The 19,255-nt window shown below is 40.9% G+C and overlaps 1 protein-coding gene across 2 annotated transcripts in view; it reads left to right on the top strand.

The window, feature by feature from the left end:
- The window catches only part of atg5 (ATG5 autophagy related 5 homolog (S. cerevisiae)), a 198,478-nt gene extending 188,115 nt beyond the window's left edge, over window positions 1-10,363 (top strand). For both annotated transcript variants that reach the window (XM_067984963.1, XM_067984962.1), the window contains exon 8: window positions 7,603-10,363. In XM_067984963.1, coding sequence (XP_067841064.1) covers window positions 7,603-7,739 — 137 coding nt within the window. In that variant the 3' untranslated portion in view covers window positions 7,740-10,363. The remainder of the gene's footprint in view (window positions 1-7,602) is intronic.
- Window positions 10,364-19,255: the final 8,892 nt, after the last annotated feature.

Here is a 19,255-nt window from a genome sequence, read left to right as displayed (position 1 = left end):
TGATAGGGTTAGATGAAGTAGGGAGGGAGGAGACTCGTGTGTAGCATAAACATCGGCATGGACCTGTTGGGCCAAATGGTCTGTTTCTGTGCTGTACATTCTGTGTAAGGTCCCAAAAACAGCAATGAGATAAATGACTAATTAATCTGTTTTTGGTGGAGTTGGTTAAGGGATATATATTGGCCAGGCCACTGGCAGTACTCCACTGCTCTTTTTTGAAAAGTGCCGTGGGATCTTTTATGTCCACCTGAGAGTGTAAATGGAGCCTTGGTTTAATGTCTCATCTGAACATGAAAGACCCCAGCCGCTATGCCTCTGGTACCTCAGAAGCCCATAATTGGTGCCTGATGATTTCCCAAGTATCCTGTACGGATCTTTATAGATAAGGGCTTGTTTAACAATGATATCCTGCAATGCCATTGATCCAGATTGGGTCCCTACGTTCACCAAGTCATCAATATCAAAAGTTAATTGTCCGTCATCTTTTTTCGTTATGTTCCTTTTAAGTGGTCCTTTATTAGTTGATGCATATCTACTAAGACCGTCTTCAAGCAGGACTTGTAGGATGATCAAGGATTTGAAACCAATTCATGAGGGGTTACCAATTCTATTCCAAAAAAATTATGTCTTTTTATCACCTGTGCTGGCATGAGGTGCAGTTCTAATAGCAAAAACCAATAAAATTAATGTCAGAGCAGTGGGAGGCATTCAAGGAGGAGACTCAAGGGGTTCAGAGTAAACATGCTTCCACAAAGAAAAAGGGTGGGACTGCCAAATATAGAGCCCCCTTGATGTCAAGGAGCATTCAGGGTAACTTAAGGCAAAAAAGAAAAGCTTATGTCGGACACCGAGAGGTCAACACTACAGAAAGCCTAGAGGAGTAGAGAAAGTGCAAGGGTGAAATTAAAAAGGCAATTAGAAAAGCAAAGAGAGGGCATGAAAGATATTGGCAAGGAAAGCACAAAGATGTTTTATAAATACATTAAGAGCAAGAGGATAACTAAAGAAAGAGTAGGGCCTATTAGAGGCCAAAAAAGTAACCTGTGTGTGGAGGTGGAAGATGTTGGTTTGGTTCTTATTGAATACTTTACGCATGTCTTCACAAAAGAAAGGGATGATGCATTGTAGTTGAGGAGGAGTGTGAAATATTGACTGGGATAAACATAGTAAGAGAGGAAGTATTAAGGGGATTAGCATCTTTAAAAGAAGATAAATCACCAGACTTGGATGAAATGTATCCCAGGCTGTTAAGAGAAGCAAAGGAGGAAATAGCAGAGGCTCTGACCATCATTTTCCAATCCTCCCTGGATACAGGTGTGGTGCCGGAGGATTGGATGACTGCAAACGCTGTACCAGTGTCGTTTAAAAAGGGAGAGAGGGATAGACTGAATAATTATAGGCCAGTCAGACTAACCTTGGTGGTGGGCAAATTATTGGAATCAATTCTGAGGGACACGATAAATCGTTACTTAGAAAGGCACGGATTAATCAAGGACAGTCAGCATGGATTTGTTAAAGGAAGGTCGTGTCTGACTGACTTGTTTGAATTTTTTGAGGCGGTAACAAGGAGAGTCGATGAGGGTAGTGAGTTTTATGTAGTCCTCGTTGATTTTAGCAAGGCTTTTGATAAGGTCCTACATAGCAGACTGGTTAAAAAAGTAGAAGCCCATGGGATCCAAGGGAAAGTGGCAAGTTGGATCCAAAATTGTCTCAGTGGCAGGAAGCAAAGGGTAATTGTTAACGGGTGTCTTTCTGACTGGAAGGCTGTTTCCAGTGGGATTCCGCAGGGCTCAGTACTAGGTTCCTTGATGTCAAGGGCAGTCACTCTCACCTCACCTCTGGAATTAAGTTCTTTTGTCCATGTTTGGACCAAGGCTGTAATGAGGTCTGGAGCCGAGTGGTCCTGGTGGAACCCAAACTGAGCATCGGTGAGCAGGTTATTGGTGAGTAAGTGCCGCTTGATAGCACTGTCGACGACACCTTCCATCACTTTGCTGATTGAGAGTAGACTGATGGGGCGGTAATTGGCCGGATTGGATTTATCCTGCTTTTTGTGGACAGGACATACCTGGGCAATTTTCCACATTGTCGGGTAGATGCCAGTGTTGTAGCTGTACTGGAACAGTTTGGCTAGAGGCGCGGCTAGTTCTGGAGCACAAATCTTCAGCACTACAGCCGGGATATTGTTGGGGCCCACAGCCTTTGTTGTATCCAGTGCACTCAGCCGTTTCCTGATATCACGTGGAGTGATTCGAATTGGCTGAAGACTGGCTTCTGTGATGATAGGGATATCGGGAGGAAGCTGAGATGGATCATCCACTCGGCACTTCTGGCTGAAGGTGGTTGTAAACACTTCAGCCTTGTCTCTTGCACTCACGTGCTGGACTCCGCCATCATTGAGGATGGGGATGTTTACAGAGCCTCCTGCTCAGAGTAGATGTTTAATTGTCCACCACCATTCACGACTGGATGTGGCAGGACTGCAGAGCTTTGATCTGATCCGTTGGTTGTGCAATCGCTTAGCTCTGTCTGTAGCATGTTGCTTCTGCTGTTTAGCATGCATGTAGCCCTGTGTTGTCGCTTCACCAGGTTGGCACCTCATTTTTAGGCTGGTGGTGCTCCTGGTATGCTCTTCTACACTCCTCATTGAACCAGGGTTGATCCCCTGGCTGTTGGTAATGTTAGAGTGAGGAATATGCCGGGCCATGAGGTTACAGATTGTGCTGGAATACAAATCTGCTGCTGTTGATGGCCCACAGCGCCTCATGGATGCCCAGTTTTGAGTTGCTAGATATGTTCTGAATCCATCCCATTTAGCACGGTGGTAATGCCACACAACACGTTGGATTGTGTCCTCAGTGCGAAGACGGGTCTTCGTCTCCACGAGGACTGTGCGGTGGTCACTCCTACCAATATTGTCATGGACAGATGCATCTGCGACAGGTAGATTTGTGAGGACGAGGTGACACAACAATTGGCCGTGTGGTTGATTGTGAGGAGGAAAGCTGTGGACTGGTCAGGTGGGCAGAAAAGTGGTAAATGGAATTCAATTCAGAGAAGTGTGAGGTAATGCATTTGGGGAGGACAAACAAGGCAAGGGAATACACAATAAATGGGAGGATACTGAAAGGTAAAGAGGAAGTGAGGGACCTTGGAATGCATGTCCACAGATCCCTGAAGGTAGCGGGACAGGTAGATAAGGTGGTCAAGAAGGCATATGGATACTTTCCTCTATTAGCCGAGGCATAAAATATAAGATCAGGGAGGTTATGCTGGAACTGTATAAAACATTGGTTAGGCCACAGCTTGAGTACTGTGTACAGTTCTGGTCACCACATTACAGGAAAGATGTGATTGCACTAGGGAGGGTATAGAGGAGATTTACGAGGATGTTTCCAGGGCTGGAGAATTTTAGCTATGAGAAAAGATTGGATAGGCTGGGGTTGTTTTCTTTGGAACAGAGGAGGCTGAGGGGTGATTTAATTGAGGTGTATAAAATTATGAAGGGCCTAGATGGAGTGGTTAGGAAGGACCTATTTCCCTTAGCAGAGAGGTCAATAACCAGAGGGCATAGATTTAAAGTAATTGGTAGAAGGATTAGAGGGGAGCTGAGGAAAAAAATTTTCACCCAGTGGTTGGTGGGGGTCTGGAACTCACTGCCTGAAAGAGTGGTAGAGGCAGAAACCTTCATCATATTAAAAAAAAATACGTGGTCTGTAGCCTTGTAGTTATATCCAAGTGCTGGAAAGTGGGATTAGGCTGGTTGGCTCATTTTCGGCCGGCGTGCACACGATGGGCCGAATGGCCTCCTTCTGTAAATTTCCTATGATTCTATGAAATTAGATGTTGTCCTGATTGTTTTAGGCCTGGCCTACTTGGGATGATAAGGCGATGTCTTATGTTTAGTTCTCAGTGCCTCTGTTGTTTCTTTGAGGTACACCATTTGCATAGTACTCAATCAGACACCAGGAAAGTTGAAGCCCCGAAACACCGAAACATTTCCGATGCTCGCTTCTCGGTTGAGCTTTTGGGTGTCCAGCAAAGAATATTTCTAACCATTTGGGGAGGAAGTCAATGAATACCAATAAGTAACAGTTGTTGTTCTTGGATCAGGAAAGGGGCCAGCAGGGTTCATCCTGAGGTGTTCCATGGAACGGTAGGTCTTATAAATAGTATTAAACCTATTAGAGCCTGCTGTGCCTGTCATGACACTTGTTACATATGATCAGACATTATGTAACTAACATACTTTCTCATAATCAGTAAGTAAGCTTATTGGTGGAGTTGTAGCATTGTTTTTGTGATCTCCAAATGCTCACTAAGGGCTGGTCTTGGAATTCTCTCAGATAAGTGATTTATAACTTTTTCAGTGCATATAGATTCATGATTGCCTTTGGATTCATCCTTGAACTGTTCTACTCAGTGTGCTTGGACTGCATTTGCCATTTTCACTAGCTGACCTACCAACAGTATTCTTCCAACTTGTCTGATTACCAGATCTTCACCGTGCAATTGTTTTCAGCTATTCTTTACTCTGGATTAGGACTGTTTAGCTCCTGACTAGGATGCATAGCTGCCAGTACATCTCTCAGGTGCTTCGTATCCATTCCTATACTTGTGTCCAACAGAGCAGTGACATTTCTAACGATGGGTTCCTGATACCAGCAAGTGCAATTGGTTCCCCATTTAAAAGAAAAATTGGCGGTGGTTACCGGCAGGTTTCCTGTTGAAATTCTTATCAAAGGGCTTCCCTCAGTCCGTGTCATTGATTTAATTTTCCTTTGTTGAGCTGGCAGATTGCGATGTCACACGTTTACGCACTCTGCCTTGGATGTACGTTGTGTTCTGAACCCATTTCAGCTACTCTTTGGTACGATTTATATCCTTGCCATGATCAGTTACCATGTTTACAGCTAAATGAACTTTGATGAAATACCTCTAATGAGCTTAACTTTACACAAAGATTGAACTAAAAAAATCAGTTTCTGCTCCAGACGTATACATTGGCACCGCAGCCACTCCAAACAATTAAACCAAAAAAGAATCTATCAAGAGGATGTATTCCCCCTCCCATTCTCTCTTCCTCCCGCTCCAGTCTAGCTAGTTTGTACCAGATATTTCAAAATTCTGTACACCACATACCTTAAATGTTACAATATCTGTTTAACCAATTGTTCCTTTTCAGTCTGCGGTGGCTTATATTTTCACCAAACACCTACTCCTGTTATATAAATAAAAGTTTGACAAATTCAACAAAAATTGTTGTTTCTAAATCCCACGTTAAATGTGAAAACAATCACTGAAAAAAAAGTAACTGTTCAAATGTAAGAGAAATAAATCTAAAACAACAATCTTTATGTGCTGGATATTATATTTATATCTATTTATATTTTGTATAAACCTCTGAGTTCTCTGCCTCTCCCCACAGACTAAACTAATTTTGTGCAGCTTCCTATTATGAAGACCCACATAAGCACCTGATAACAGAACTTCTGGACAAAACTCCAAAGATGGTTATGTACATAGAACAGGGTGTACTTAATAGTAACTGGTAACAATGACACAAGTCAGCAATTGCAATAGCACTTCACCTTCCATCTCTCTCCCTCTTCAAAGAACCTTCTGGATTTCTTGCAACTCCACCTCCACAGCCAAGTTTCTGGTCCAAGGTGGATTTAAAAAAGAATTTGTTCTCTAAATGCAATAATGTTTAGGGATCCTCTCTTGGGTTAGGGCAGTAAATACCTGAGTCATACAAACCAGGAAAGTTCCAGGTTTGAACCATTCCTCTGGATCAGCAAGGGAAAATTCAGCCAATATTCCAACTTTTGATCATTATGCAGTGACCCCTGCATACATAAATATCAGATGAGGATTGGATCAGGCTTAGCTGTGATACCCCGTACAATCGATTAGCCTGCCATCACTCCCATCTAGGTGTGCACGTGAAGGATGGTCACTTGAGCAAGAGGTTTGTATATATTTTCTTGCTTGTAAACAAGAAATCAGAATTGGCAAATATTTCAACCCGATGGCATGAATGCTGATCAGAGACCTCCCAAAGTCTTATTTTTCTCCTTGTGTTGTGTACTGTGGACGTGACATTAAAAAAGATGGTCACTAATCAGAATTGGCCTTTGCTGATCCAATAGCAATATGAAAGACATCTGGGATAACACAGGGCCTTCAAAATGTTTGACCTTTTGAAAGGACTGGGGTAGAGAAGAAAAGAGAAAGTGGCATTTGATTTATTTTTAATCAATTCTATATGCAGGCCTACACTAAGACTACCCCTGTAAAATTTGATACAAATTTGCTTAATGTGTACTCCTTTGTGGGTTTGTGTTTTATGATAAACAACACTCCGTTTGTTCGCTATCGCAGGATGAAAGCTCTTGAACCTTGTGTATATATATTTGTTTTACTGCTACATCATGTATTGCTCGTAAGATTGAGATCTCATTCACCAGGAAACATTAGGCCAAGTTTTCTTTCAAGATTAATTGCCCTTTTAAAATGAGTGTTTGATGTCTCCCTTTGGTGTATCCTGACTTGGTTAATCCTCTTTGACCTGACCCACTGGCTATTACTGCAATTGCCATGGCAAAATCTTTCACCGTGATGTATGGGCTACAGACGTCAGCCTGTGGTTTTTCATGTAGATGGATTCAATTAAATAGATTTTCACTGATGAATAGAATTAAGGTTAAGCATTTGTCAGAACCTAAACAAAACTGTCCAGACTTTTAACTTAGCTGTAAGACTTGTCTGGTATTCTGTTTTTAATTTCCCACTAATTCTGGAGAAAATGTAAGTTAAAAGCATTTTTTGCAAGTCTCATCTACTGTGAGTATTTGTCTGCATGTTCAGTTTGTTAACTTTCCCATGTTTAAGCAGTGGAGAGCTTGAGGTTGCAGTTCTCCTTTGCCCATCCAAACACAGATCATCTTCTGACACCGGTTTTATTGAATTGAAAAAACTGACATATCCAGTTGTCCTTGTGCATTAGAGTTTTTACTTACACGCGCGAGCGCACACAGTGTGGACTTTGCACCAAGTATTAGCACCGTTGCCGTTGTAATGTTACTTGACACAGTTGTATAACAACCTTATTTCAAATGCAAACCCAGTTTTAAGAGGCTGACCTTTCAGAAACTACAATTTTTAAATAAATTTATTGAGCAGCATAGTACAAAGTTGTACTGTTTACAGAGATAAAACTAGACGATGCCAGGATGAGGTAGGAAGTGGTTTGGTTAAAATTCTATGGGAAGCATGGTGTACTTATATTTTTGCATGTGATTACTCTGCAAATCAACCTGTAATAATGTGCTTTAACAACAAAGCTTACATTTTCGATGTGTAATGCATCCTGAAATCTGAAGCCCTAATCCTGAAATTAGAAGTGTGTGATCTGAGCTCATACCTGGAGTAAGTGCTGTAGTATCCATATTGTTGTGCTAATGCATCAGTTTGCTCAAAGGAACGTAAATTATTATGGATAGTATTCATTTAGGAGTTAGTCTGTATTTTTGTAAATTAGATATTTATTTATAGCTATGTATGTTTTAAGTAACTTGGTTTTGTTTGTGCTTGAACTAGATGTGGAGAAACAATATCAAGTAGTGATTCATGGGATTGAACCAATGCTGGAGACACCATTGCAGTGGCTCAGTGAGCATCTGAGCTACCCAGACAATTTCCTGCACATTAGTATCATTTCTTTGCCTAGAGACTGAGGAAGCAGGAAACTCAAACAGAAAAACAAACCACCCCTGACTTGGACTTGCCAGAGCAGTTCTATCTTCCACTTCCATAGAGCCTGTCGGAAGCAACTTGACCAGAAAAGCCTCACTGCTGCAAGCCAAACAGGAAGAGATCCCACAACCAGATAAGGGCTGGTCCTAGTTTGCATCACTACTATAATTCTGCTGTCGTCATAAAACCTCACTTGCGACATGAAAACTACTCAAGACCACTTGTATCATGTTTCTTGTAAAATGGTGAATGTGATATTTTCTAAGGCATCAAGCAGTGGAAACATGTAGTGCTTGATTTGTCCTTCTGATTAACAAACAGGGGTATTTCCAAAAGTGACCATGACCGAATTGTAGAATAAGAGAATGGAAAAGAAATGTTTATACTTTCCAAAGGATTGTGCTGCCTCACAGGAAAACAAGTAGCATTCTTTGTAATAATGCTGGCAAAAGTTTTACAGAAATGGTTCAAAGTTTCTCCCTCTTTTTCCCTCTCTCTCTCCCTCTCTCCCCCTCTTCCCCCCCCCCCCCCCCATTCTCTCTTCTCGTTCTCTCTCTCCTCCTCCCCCCTCCCTTTCTCTTTCTCTTTCACACCTTCACTCTTTCTCTCCTTCCATCTTTCTCTCTTCCCTCTCTCCCACTCTCCTCCTCCCCCCCTTCCTTCCTCGTCCTGCCACCCCCATCCCCCGCATGTTCTAGTGGCAGACTGTAAACTCCACAGTGAACTGTGCATATTCCAGTTATTGGGGATTATATCTGTTAAAATATCCCACATTTTTATCCATCAAAGGAAGCCCTAGCTTTAAATCAAACCTTTTTGTTTAATACAATTGTCTGGATCCATAGTTATCAACTAGACACAAATTTGATATTTTTAAATATATTCATATGGAATTTGTTTTGTATTTATAGATAATGGGAATGAAAAATTCTTATCTGCAATTATCAGACTGTATACCATTTTCAAGCATGTCTTGTGCCTTTCAATGAGTACACACCACTCCAGATTTTTGTCAAAATCATGTATTTTAGGCATCTTTCTGTTCCCCTAAATAAAAGATGCCATATCAGTGATTTGCATGTGCAGATGACTATGAAATATTCTCTGATCAAATATAAGCAGATTCCTTGTTTGCTGAATACCCTTACTTTTACTGGAATTTTTATGGGATGTGCAGATAATGGGTTTGAGTTAGTGATAAAGACAGCCTAGGAAATTGCAGTGTATGATTACACTGGAACCAAATTTGTTTCCCAAAGCTGCATGCAACCATTGTGGCTACAAAAAATGGTTTCGGAGGGGTGGGGGGAGGAAATACAGGGGGTGATTATTACTAAGCCAAGAATGACACATCAAAGGCCAAGAAATGCTTTCACAGAACCAATTATTAAATAAAGCTCTGCCGTGGAAAATATCTACCATATTTTGTTTTTTTGCTATAAATCAAAACATTGATGCCTTTGGTTCTGGCTTACAGTGCACAAAGCCTATGCATGTAGGAAATTATAACTACGTACAGTCGGAAAATCTGCCGTTCAGAAATCCAATTTAGACCAACACAATGTACAATAAATAATTGATTACAATTGCTAGACTTGAAAAATACAAGTTTTTCTTTTGTGAAAGACAAGCTCGCACCAATGTTGCAATTGACTTGAACCAGTTACAAGAAATAATGGATATCTGAATATTTACTGTTAGCCATGCTATTTCATGAGTATGGAAGATTTATAATTCGCGGATACAAGTGAGCTTTTGACAAGTGAGCAAAAAACTAAAACTGAACGTCACGGAAGGACATACCTGTTTACTTTGAGAATGAAGAAGCCCTGGAATCTTAGTAAAACATTTAAAGCTAATTTGGGAGTGCTACACATGATTGATACCAAGTGCTAATTTACATGCATGTTCTCTTTTTTTTGCTACTTTTGTGGCTTACTACTCAACTGGGCAGTGTAAATGCTCACTTCCATAAAATGTAGTAAGCCTCTCACATATGGCCTTTTAACATTGGGCTATAAACTTTTACATCAGTTTACCATTGCTAAATGAATGGTTTCAGTCTTCATTTAAACATGCATGGCAGTGCTACCCTCAGAAGAAGAGCCACTATGTTAACATTTATCATTTGCATCATGGCACTTCATGGGTTGTTTTTGTGTGTTTTGGAGCAGAAGGATTGCACAATTTTGCATTTTAATTTGCCATGTTGAAATAATTGTAAAAGGGATTGTTTGAAGGCTTAATATGCTGAATGAAAATGAACAGCCCTATTTCTGTAATGAAAATCTTTTATTGATGGGATGTAGCTTAGTTCATTATCACTACCCTTTTGTGGTTTGTATGCGGAAATTACTTCAGGCAATATTTTGCTTGCTTTGTGGCACTGGTCAAGGTTCAGGTTGGTAAATGCTTGTCCATCTGTTGTACAAATTCAACCAGTGAAAGTTTTCTTCTAATATGTCTGATACACCTGTCAAAATAATGTAATGCAGTACTTGTGATACTTCAATACTCTTGTTATCTGTTTTAATTATGCAACAAGACTAGTTTTTTTGATAATTAAAAAAAAAATGAAACAGCCAGCCTGGCCTTTAATTCATAATCTTAGTGTCTCTTTTGTCTTTTTAAAAAAAAAATTCACCACCACTAAACAGGATATAATTTGAATTAAAAAATGTACATAATATTCTGACCAGCTTTCTTTCACATGCGAAGTATTTAAAATATGTATAACATTTTTGCACATCTGTTAAAATTAAGTTTGTGCAATAAATTAAGTGTTCTATCACTCGGTTAGGTATAACATGAAATTTTATTTGACAGTTTTAAAATAGAGAAAGCTCTTTAAAATGGTCTTGCGTAAAAGGCAGTTTTTACATAGGAGGGCTATAATTGGCTGCAGGCAAGGTTCTTAATCTGGGATGCTGTTCAGTGATAGCTGCTAGCACATGCATGGACTGTGCTGTGAACCTCCAATCCCACCCCCCCAAAAGTTAGGTAGGCTGCTAATGCTCCCTGTCTAGACTTGCACAAAAATAGACACCCACGTGAAGTACTGGATGGCTGCTGGTGCCCATGGAACAATATACCAATGTGTGTTAAGAGGAGATTTGATAGAGGTGTTCAAACTCATGAACGGTTTTGATAGAGTAAATAAGGAGAAACTGTTTCCAGTCGCAGAGGGGTCGGTAATCAGAGGGCACAGAATTAAGGTGATTGGCAAAAGAATCAGAGACGACATGAGGAAACATTTTTTTTTACACAGCGAGTTGTTATGATCTGGAATGCACTGCCTGAAAGGGTGGTGGAAGCAGATTCAATAACAACTTTCAACAGGGAATTGGATAATTACTTGCAGGGAAAAAATTTACAGGACTATGGAGAAACAGCAGGGGAGTGGGACTAATTGGATAGCTCTCTCAAAGAGCTGGCACAGGCAAGATGGGCCGAATGGCCTCCGTCTGTGCTGTAACATACTATACTATCTTCAGAAGAGGAGGAGTGAAAAGAAGAAAATTGAAGAGAAAATGACAATCCAAACCTATTTTATTTCTTCAGGTACTCATTTTACTGCTTTCTGTTTTATAAGTTCAAAATCCAGGATGATGACAAGTGTTGCAAAACTATGCCAACCATTATGTATGATTGGTTTTGTCTGTTCACTGGAGGTGATTGATGCCTCTTTTTGTCAGAGAATGAAGTGATCAAAGTTCTCATACTTCTTCCCTACTTAGCTAATTTGCAGAGAATCTACTTAGATTGGCGTGATTACATTATTTGCAGAACTGGTATCGACAAACCCATTGGTATAGCGTGATTAAACCACAAGAACGTAAGAATATTTAGGCAGAGGCAAAGGTTACGAAGACCTTTCAGAAAGAACTAGTACTTATATCATACTGTTTCACATCCTTGGAACACCCCCAAAGCGTTTTATAACCAATGGATAACTTTTGAAGTGTAGTCACTATTGTTATGTAGGTAAACATGACAAACCAGCTTGTCCCGTTTCATAAATTAACTTTACCTACCTGCCTGCTAAGCCTTTGTCTCAATTCCTTCTCTTGAAATGTATCCCATTGTCTCTTGCATCTGTCTAAGCTGTCTACTTCAATTCTATTTCCCAGTAGCTTATTCCACATCTATTACCGTTTGGATAAAACATTTCCACATTCTTCCCTTCTTGTTCCTAACCTCCTAATTTTTAGCTTCTATTTCACAGTTTTGAATAATTTATCAATCCCCTTGATAATTTTAAACACTTCAACTGGATGACTCAAGCCAACTTTCCAAAGAAAGCAAGCCCGACTTCGTTAACTTTTCCTCAAAAATTAAATTCTTAATACCTGAATAATCTTTGCAGCTTACTTTCAGACACTCTGGAGGGCAATAATATTAGGTGACCAGAACTGCGCGCACACTCCAGAAGAAGTCTGACCAACATCTTATAGATATGAGTCTGTCTTTATTAGGGTTTCTGGTGCAGCTCCTTCATACATTTGGTGTATAATGTGGCATGACTACCAGAAATTTGCAGTTAAAACTGCTCCTGCAGCGCTACTTCAGCTTGAAATCTCAGATCTGCACAAAGGTGGTGGCCATGCTCACATGATGACGCAAGCATTGCATAAAAATCTCAATAATTCATAAAAATGCACTGCAAAGTCACTATCCAGCAGTGGAATTTGGATGGTGCTACTACAGTTCTGAGTTAGTCAAGATCATCTTGAAAAACCTCTCATAACTGTCTAGGATTCATTCCATAGTTAAGAAGAGCAAGACATCCGACAAATACCTTGGAATGCCAAATAATTATGGGAATGCACCCAAACTATCAGGCAACAGTTGTATAAGAGACGTGTATGGTAGGATAACTCACAGGTTTCATACATTGGTACCATGCACTACAAGTGGTGACCTGTTTTTATTCATTGAAAGGCCCATTGACTTAAAGATATCTAATGATCAGCATAGACTCTTAATGTTTTTTTATGAATTTGCTCACTTGTTTTACTGAAGGTGCTGATTCTTTTCTGTTGAGTTATGGTTCCATAACCATCAGCCTCCCCCATTACTTCACCCAAGTGACCATTCTTCATGTGTGAGCTAAGACAGTGAACATTTACCAATTGAAGTGCACCTACTGCCACGTTGACTGGGATTAGCTATTTAAATAGAATGGAAATCAAACCAGAGGCCTAGTGCACTGCTTGACTCAATGATAATCTGCCTTTGCCAATTGAGGCAATGGAAGAGCTAAATCTCTAAATTTAAATCTAATAGCGACACTCAGATTGTTTGAAGCACTCTTTGTGAATTCCTGGACTACAGTATTACTTCAATATTTAATATTTGTGCTGTTTGAAATGTATTATTCTAGGGGCTGTTTGAGGCATGGGATCAGTAACAAGCCTGATGTCAGGTTTGCTGGCTGTTCAATTTTTCATTTGAGATTAATTCCAAATGTTGTTCTCTACTAGGCCCAACCATCTACAGCTGCTTCATCAATGACCTTCCCTCCATCATAAGGTCAGAAATGGGGATGTTCGCTGATGACTGCACAGTGTTCAGTTCCATTCGCAACCCCTCAGATAATGAAGCAGTCCGAGCCTGCATGCAGCAAGACCTGGACAACATCCAGGCTTGGGCTCATAAGTGGCAAGTAACATTCGCGCCAGATAAGTGCCAGGCAATGACCATCTCCAACAAGAGAGAGTCTAACCACCTCCCCTTGACATTCAACGGCATTACCATCGCCGAATCCCCCACCATCAACATCCTGGGGGTCACCATTGACCAGAAACTTAACTGGACCAGCCATATAAATACTGTGGCTACGAGAGCAGGTCAGAGGCTGGGTATTCTGCGGCGAGTGACTCACCTCCTGACTCCCCAAAGCCTTTCCACCATCTACAAGGCACAAGTCAGGAGTGTGATGGAATATTCTCCACTTGCCTGGATGAGTGCAGCTCCAACAACACTCAAGAAGCTCGACACCATCCAAGATAAAGCAGCCCGCTTGATTGGCACCCCATGCACCACCCTAAACATTCACTCCCTTCACCACCGGCGCACTGTGGCTGCAGTGTGCACCATCCACAGGATGCACTGCAGCAACTCGCCAAGGCTTCTTCGACAGCACCTCCCAAACCCGCGACCTCTACCACCTAGAAGGACAAGGGCAGCAGGCGCATGGGAACAACACCACCTGCACGTTCCCCTCCAAGTCACACACCATCCCGACTTGGAAATATATCGCCGTTCCTTCATTGTCGCTGGGTCAAAATCCTGGAACTCCCTTCCTAACAGCACTGTGGGAGAACCGTCACCACACGGACTGCAGCGGTTCAAGAAGGCGGCTCACCACCACCTTCTCGAGGGCAATTAGGGATGGGCAATAAATGCCGGCCTTGCCAGCGACGCCCACATCCCGTGAACGAATAAAAAAAAACACTGAGTAGATTGTAGATGACCTGTTGATATTGGTGGATTGGGCACAATGATTGCTGATATACTAAAATTGAAGAAGGAAAAAGAGTAAGTAGTATGGAGGTCCAGAGTGGAGGCAAACCAGAAATGAATCGGCCAGCACTTGAGAGATGCACTAGACCCCATATGGTCTGTGAAACAAGGAAAGTACACCACTTTACCAGGAGGAGATTTGTGCACAACACTGAAAATAGCCCTGATGAAGTAACACAGTTTCTCAGATCAAAAGCAGGGCATAAAATTAAATATATTTGGACATATATCGTTGTTCCTTCATCGTCGCTGGGTCAAAAATCCTGGAACTCCCTATCTAACAGCGCTGTGTGAGCACCTTCACCACACGGACTGCAGCGGTTCAAGAAGGTAGCTCACCATCACCTTCTCAAGGGCAATTAGGGATAGGCAAAAAAATGCCGGCCTTGCCAGTGATGTCCATATCCCATGAGTAAATTTTAAAAAATACTTCTGAACAGTTCTGTAAATGGCAATATTTAGTAAAGTTTAAGTTAGTTATTGCCTGCTGTGAGAGAACACTTTTGCCAGCTTTGTGAGTCGCTAGCCTTTGCTATATAAAGTACAGTTTTATCTGAAGTATCATGACAACTGCATTTAATTGTAAAGTCCTTACTTAAATCCCTCTATTACATAGTCTCATTTTCTATATTGTTTCTCAAGAATTAACTTTTCCTGTTGTGATTGGTCATGAGTAAAGATCCATTCTATAGTTTAAAATGAGATTCTTGGCACAGTTATACCAAGATCCTGTGGTGTGATCCATATCCAATATTTCAATTCTATCTGGCTGAATTAGCTGGAGCTGCCTTTTCTATTTCTTAGAGCTCCATGTTTTCAGTTTATATTTTTGAAAAAAGGTTACAGGAATTTTTATGTATTTCTTTTTAAAAGTGGGTAAGAATCGGAAAGAGAAATATAAACAATAACAACAACAAAGATGGAGATATTGGGAGGGATGACCAAAAGCTTAATCAAAGAAGTAGCTTTAAGCAGGGTCTCAACAACAACGACAACTTGCATTTAAATAGCGACTTTAATGTAGAAAAACGTCCGAAAACGCTTCACAGGAGCATTAACAGACAAAATTTGACCCTGAGCCATATAAGGAGATATTAGGACGGATTACCAAAGGCTTAGTCAAAGACGTAGGTTTCAAGGAGCGTCTTAAAGGAGGAGAGAGAGGCAGAGAGGTTTAGGAAGGGAATTTCAGAGCTTAGGGCCTAGAGAGCTGAAAGCACGGCCGCTAATGGAAGAGAGATGGAAATCGGCAATGCGCAAGAGGCCAGAATTGGAGGAATGCAGAGTTCTTGGAGGGTTGTAAGACTGGAGGAGGTTACAGAGTTAGGGAATGCAGAGAAAAATTAATACACAGTGTGCAAGTCAAATGCTGTTCCCAGGATTCTTGTTATGATAAAATGAAAGACTTCTTAACAGAATTATTTAAGGGCACAAAAAGTGAGTGCATGTTTTTGGGAAGTAGAAATCGGATTTCCAGGTCAAATCTATAGAAAGACTGAATTTTTAACCAGCAATAAAACACAAAAGATACTGAAAATTGAAAATATTGAGTGCCAGAAAGTTAAAAACAAAGCTGTAAATTTTTGATAGTAGAAATCAGTAAAAACTGATAACATGGAGCTCTATTTATGCTGCATGCTCTCAGCAAGGCACCACAACTGCAGTTGTCTATTTTGGTTTTTGCTTTTGTATATTTTAATCCTCATCAGTAGTGGGTTGCAATATTTCTTCACTTTTGTTACTTGGTGTCAGCATCAAGCAACAAAATCTGGAATAGCACAGGCCAAATACAGAGTAAATCTTACTCTAAGTCTGCTACAATGTGCTTTAGCCTTACCTCAGAAGAGCACCCTCTAGTTGCGCAAATGGGAATTTTTCCACTTTCCACACTGACCGTCATTATGGACTCTCCGCTATCCAATTTGTGGCATTCAACTGTTTTTGAAAGTTGCTGTGTATATTTAGGAGCTTCATGCTCCAGACTCCTGTCTGGTGAAAGCCCAATGTATACGGTGGTGGGGGGGGTGGGCAGGTTCACCAAGAGGAGGGTAACAATGACAGCCAAAAGAACTTGGCCACCACCTACCTCACTATCCTATTTCTTCCCTCATCTCCTTGATGTATTATTTTTTCAGAAGTCTGTGCATGCACAACTGATATGCATACCTTTCAAAAAGAAAAGACGTTAGTTTATATTATCAGACCCAATTTATTTCCTGTTCATATAGAAACAGATTCCAGTTTGTCAAGATAGGTTATTGACCTGAAACGTTGACTCTGTTTCTCCACAGATGCTACCTGACCCGCTGAGTGTTTCCAGTATTTTCTGGGTTTTTTTTAGATTTCCAGCATCCACAGTATTTTGCTTTCATTTTCTGTCCATATGTTTCCTTCATTAATCAGACTAGATTTGCTATCTACTTGGTTAGAGATAAGCACACACATATATGCATAGACTGAAGATATACACTTACAGACAGACATGCAGACTGAAGCCACAAAGACATATTCAAATCAAATGAGTGCATGAGCTCCTGTATTCTTTCACTTACGTATAATCAACATTCTTCTCTGACCTGCCTCCCAGCTGCAAACTCTAATTAGATCATCTTGACGATTCATGATCTTGACTGCTGAGAAGCTAGAAGTGGAACAGTTACCCATCATTTTCATTACCTCTATGCTATCAGTCCTCCCTTCTATTTGAAGTTCTCCCATATTCTTTTCTCCAACATCCAAGGCTCCTCAGTTGAATACTGCTGCTGCATTCTGGTCTTCTCGTTAAGAGAGAGACAGAAGGAACACTAGAGGGTGAAGGGGGAGGGCTGTCCTCACTGCCTCGTGTTGGAAAGTGGACTATTAACAATGTAGGCAATGAACTTGTTTCACAGCACAAGGGAGGCTAGAATAACCCTGACTTTCAATCATGTTTCTGAAATCTCTCTGCAGGAGTGAAATCAGGAGAAACAATGCATAGGGTAGGCAGGAGAGGGAGTTTGGCACAAGTCTAAAGGAGAGAGGAAAAGAATGGTGTTGCTGGGAATTTTCAAGCACATTACACAGCCTTGTAATATTCTTCCACCAAATGCAGTCTGTTAAAATGAACACTATTTCCCAATTCCAGGACTGCAGATAAAGATATAAATATAAGAAATAGGAGCAGAAGTAGGCCATACAGCCCCTCGAGCCTGCTCCATCATTCAGTAAGATCATGGCTGATCTTCAACCTCAACTCCACTTTCCTGCTCGATCCCCATATCCCTTGATTCCCTTAGTGTCCAAAAATCTATTGATCTCAGTCTTGAACATGTTCAACAACTGAGTATCCGCAGCTCGCTGGGGTAGAGAATTCCAAAAATTCACAACCCTTGAATGAAGAAATTTTTCCTCATCTCAGTCCTAAATGGCCGACCCCTTATCTTGAGACTATGACCCCTAGTTCTAGACTCTCCAGCCGGGGGAATCAGCCTCTCAGCATCTACTCTGTCAAGCCCTCTAAGAATTTTATATGTTTCAATGAGATCACCTCTCATTCATAGAATCATAGAAATATTACAGCACAGAAGGAGGCCATTCGAACCACTGAGCCTGTGCTGGCTCTTTGTCATTCTTCTCAACTCCAGAGAATATAGGCCCATTCTACACAATCTCTCCTCACAGGACAACCCTCTCATCCCAGGAATCAATCTAGTGAACCTTCATTGCACCCCTCTAAGGCAAGTATATCCTTCCTCAGATAAGGAGACCAAAACTGTACACAGTACTCTAGGTGTGGTCTCATCAGAGCCCTGTATAATTGAAGCAAGACCTCCTTACTCTTATACTCCAACCCCCTTGCAATAAAGGCTAAAATACCATTTGCCTTCCTAATTGCTTGCTGTACCTGCATGTTAACTTTCTGTGTTTTGTGTACAAGGACACGCAAATCCCTCTGACTATCAACATTTCTTAGTCTCACCTTTTAAAAAATATTCTGCTTTTCTATTCTTCCTAACAAAGTGGATAATTTCAAATTTCCCCACATTATACTCCATCTGCCACCTTCTCGCCCACTGACTTAACCTGTTTAAATCCCTTTGCAGACTCTTTGCGGCCTCCTCACAGCTTACTTTCCCATCTAGCTTTGTATTGTCAGCAAACTTGGATATATTACACTCGGTCCCCTCATCTAAGTCATTGATATATATTGTAAACAGCTGAGGCCCCAGCACTGATCCTTGCGGCACCCCACTAGTTACAACCTGCCAACCCGAAAATGACCCGTTTATTCCTACTCTGTTTTCTGTCCATTAACCAATCCTCTATCCATACTAATACATTTCCCCCCATCTCATGAGCCCTAATCTTGTGTAACAACGTCTTGTGTGGCACCTTATCGAATGCCTTTTGAAAATCCAAATATACTACATCCACTGTTTCCCCTTTATCTTCCCTGCTAGTTATATACTCAAAAAATTCTAATAGATTTGTCAAACACAATTTCCCTTTCATAAAACCATATTGATTCTGCCTAATCATATTATGATTTTCTAAATGCCCTGTCACTATGTCCTTAATAATAGACTCTAACATTTTCCCGATGACTGATGTCAGGCTAACTGGCCTGTAGTTCCCTGTTTTCTTTCTCCCTCCTTTCTTGAATAGCGGGGTTACGTTTGCTACCTTCCAATCCACGGGGACCGTTCTAGAATCTAGGGAATTCTGCCCTACGTGTTATAAATATTGTGTCAAGCCAAGCCACCTGGGTTTACACATCCAGCCACAGTGGTATGTTATTGCATCTTATCAAATCCTCTCTGGAGGGGTCGATAATAACTTATCTGGACTTCTACCATTATTTGGACCCAGCTTCCAAAACAAAGTGATGTATCCCTGAATGATTGAGTCCCAAAACTAAGCTATGCTGTGAGATCATAGTGGAAAATATTATTGGGGTGATACAGGTATGAAGACTAAGAAATCTCCAATCCCA

The sequence above is a fragment of the Heptranchias perlo genome, chromosome 5 (genome assembly GCF_035084215.1).
Source record: "Heptranchias perlo isolate sHepPer1 chromosome 5, sHepPer1.hap1, whole genome shotgun sequence".
NCBI classification, from domain to species: Eukaryota; Metazoa; Chordata; class Chondrichthyes; order Hexanchiformes; family Hexanchidae; genus Heptranchias; species Heptranchias perlo.
The sequence above is the reverse complement of the archived record's forward strand: the minus strand, read 5'-3'. Positions and strand labels throughout refer to the sequence as shown.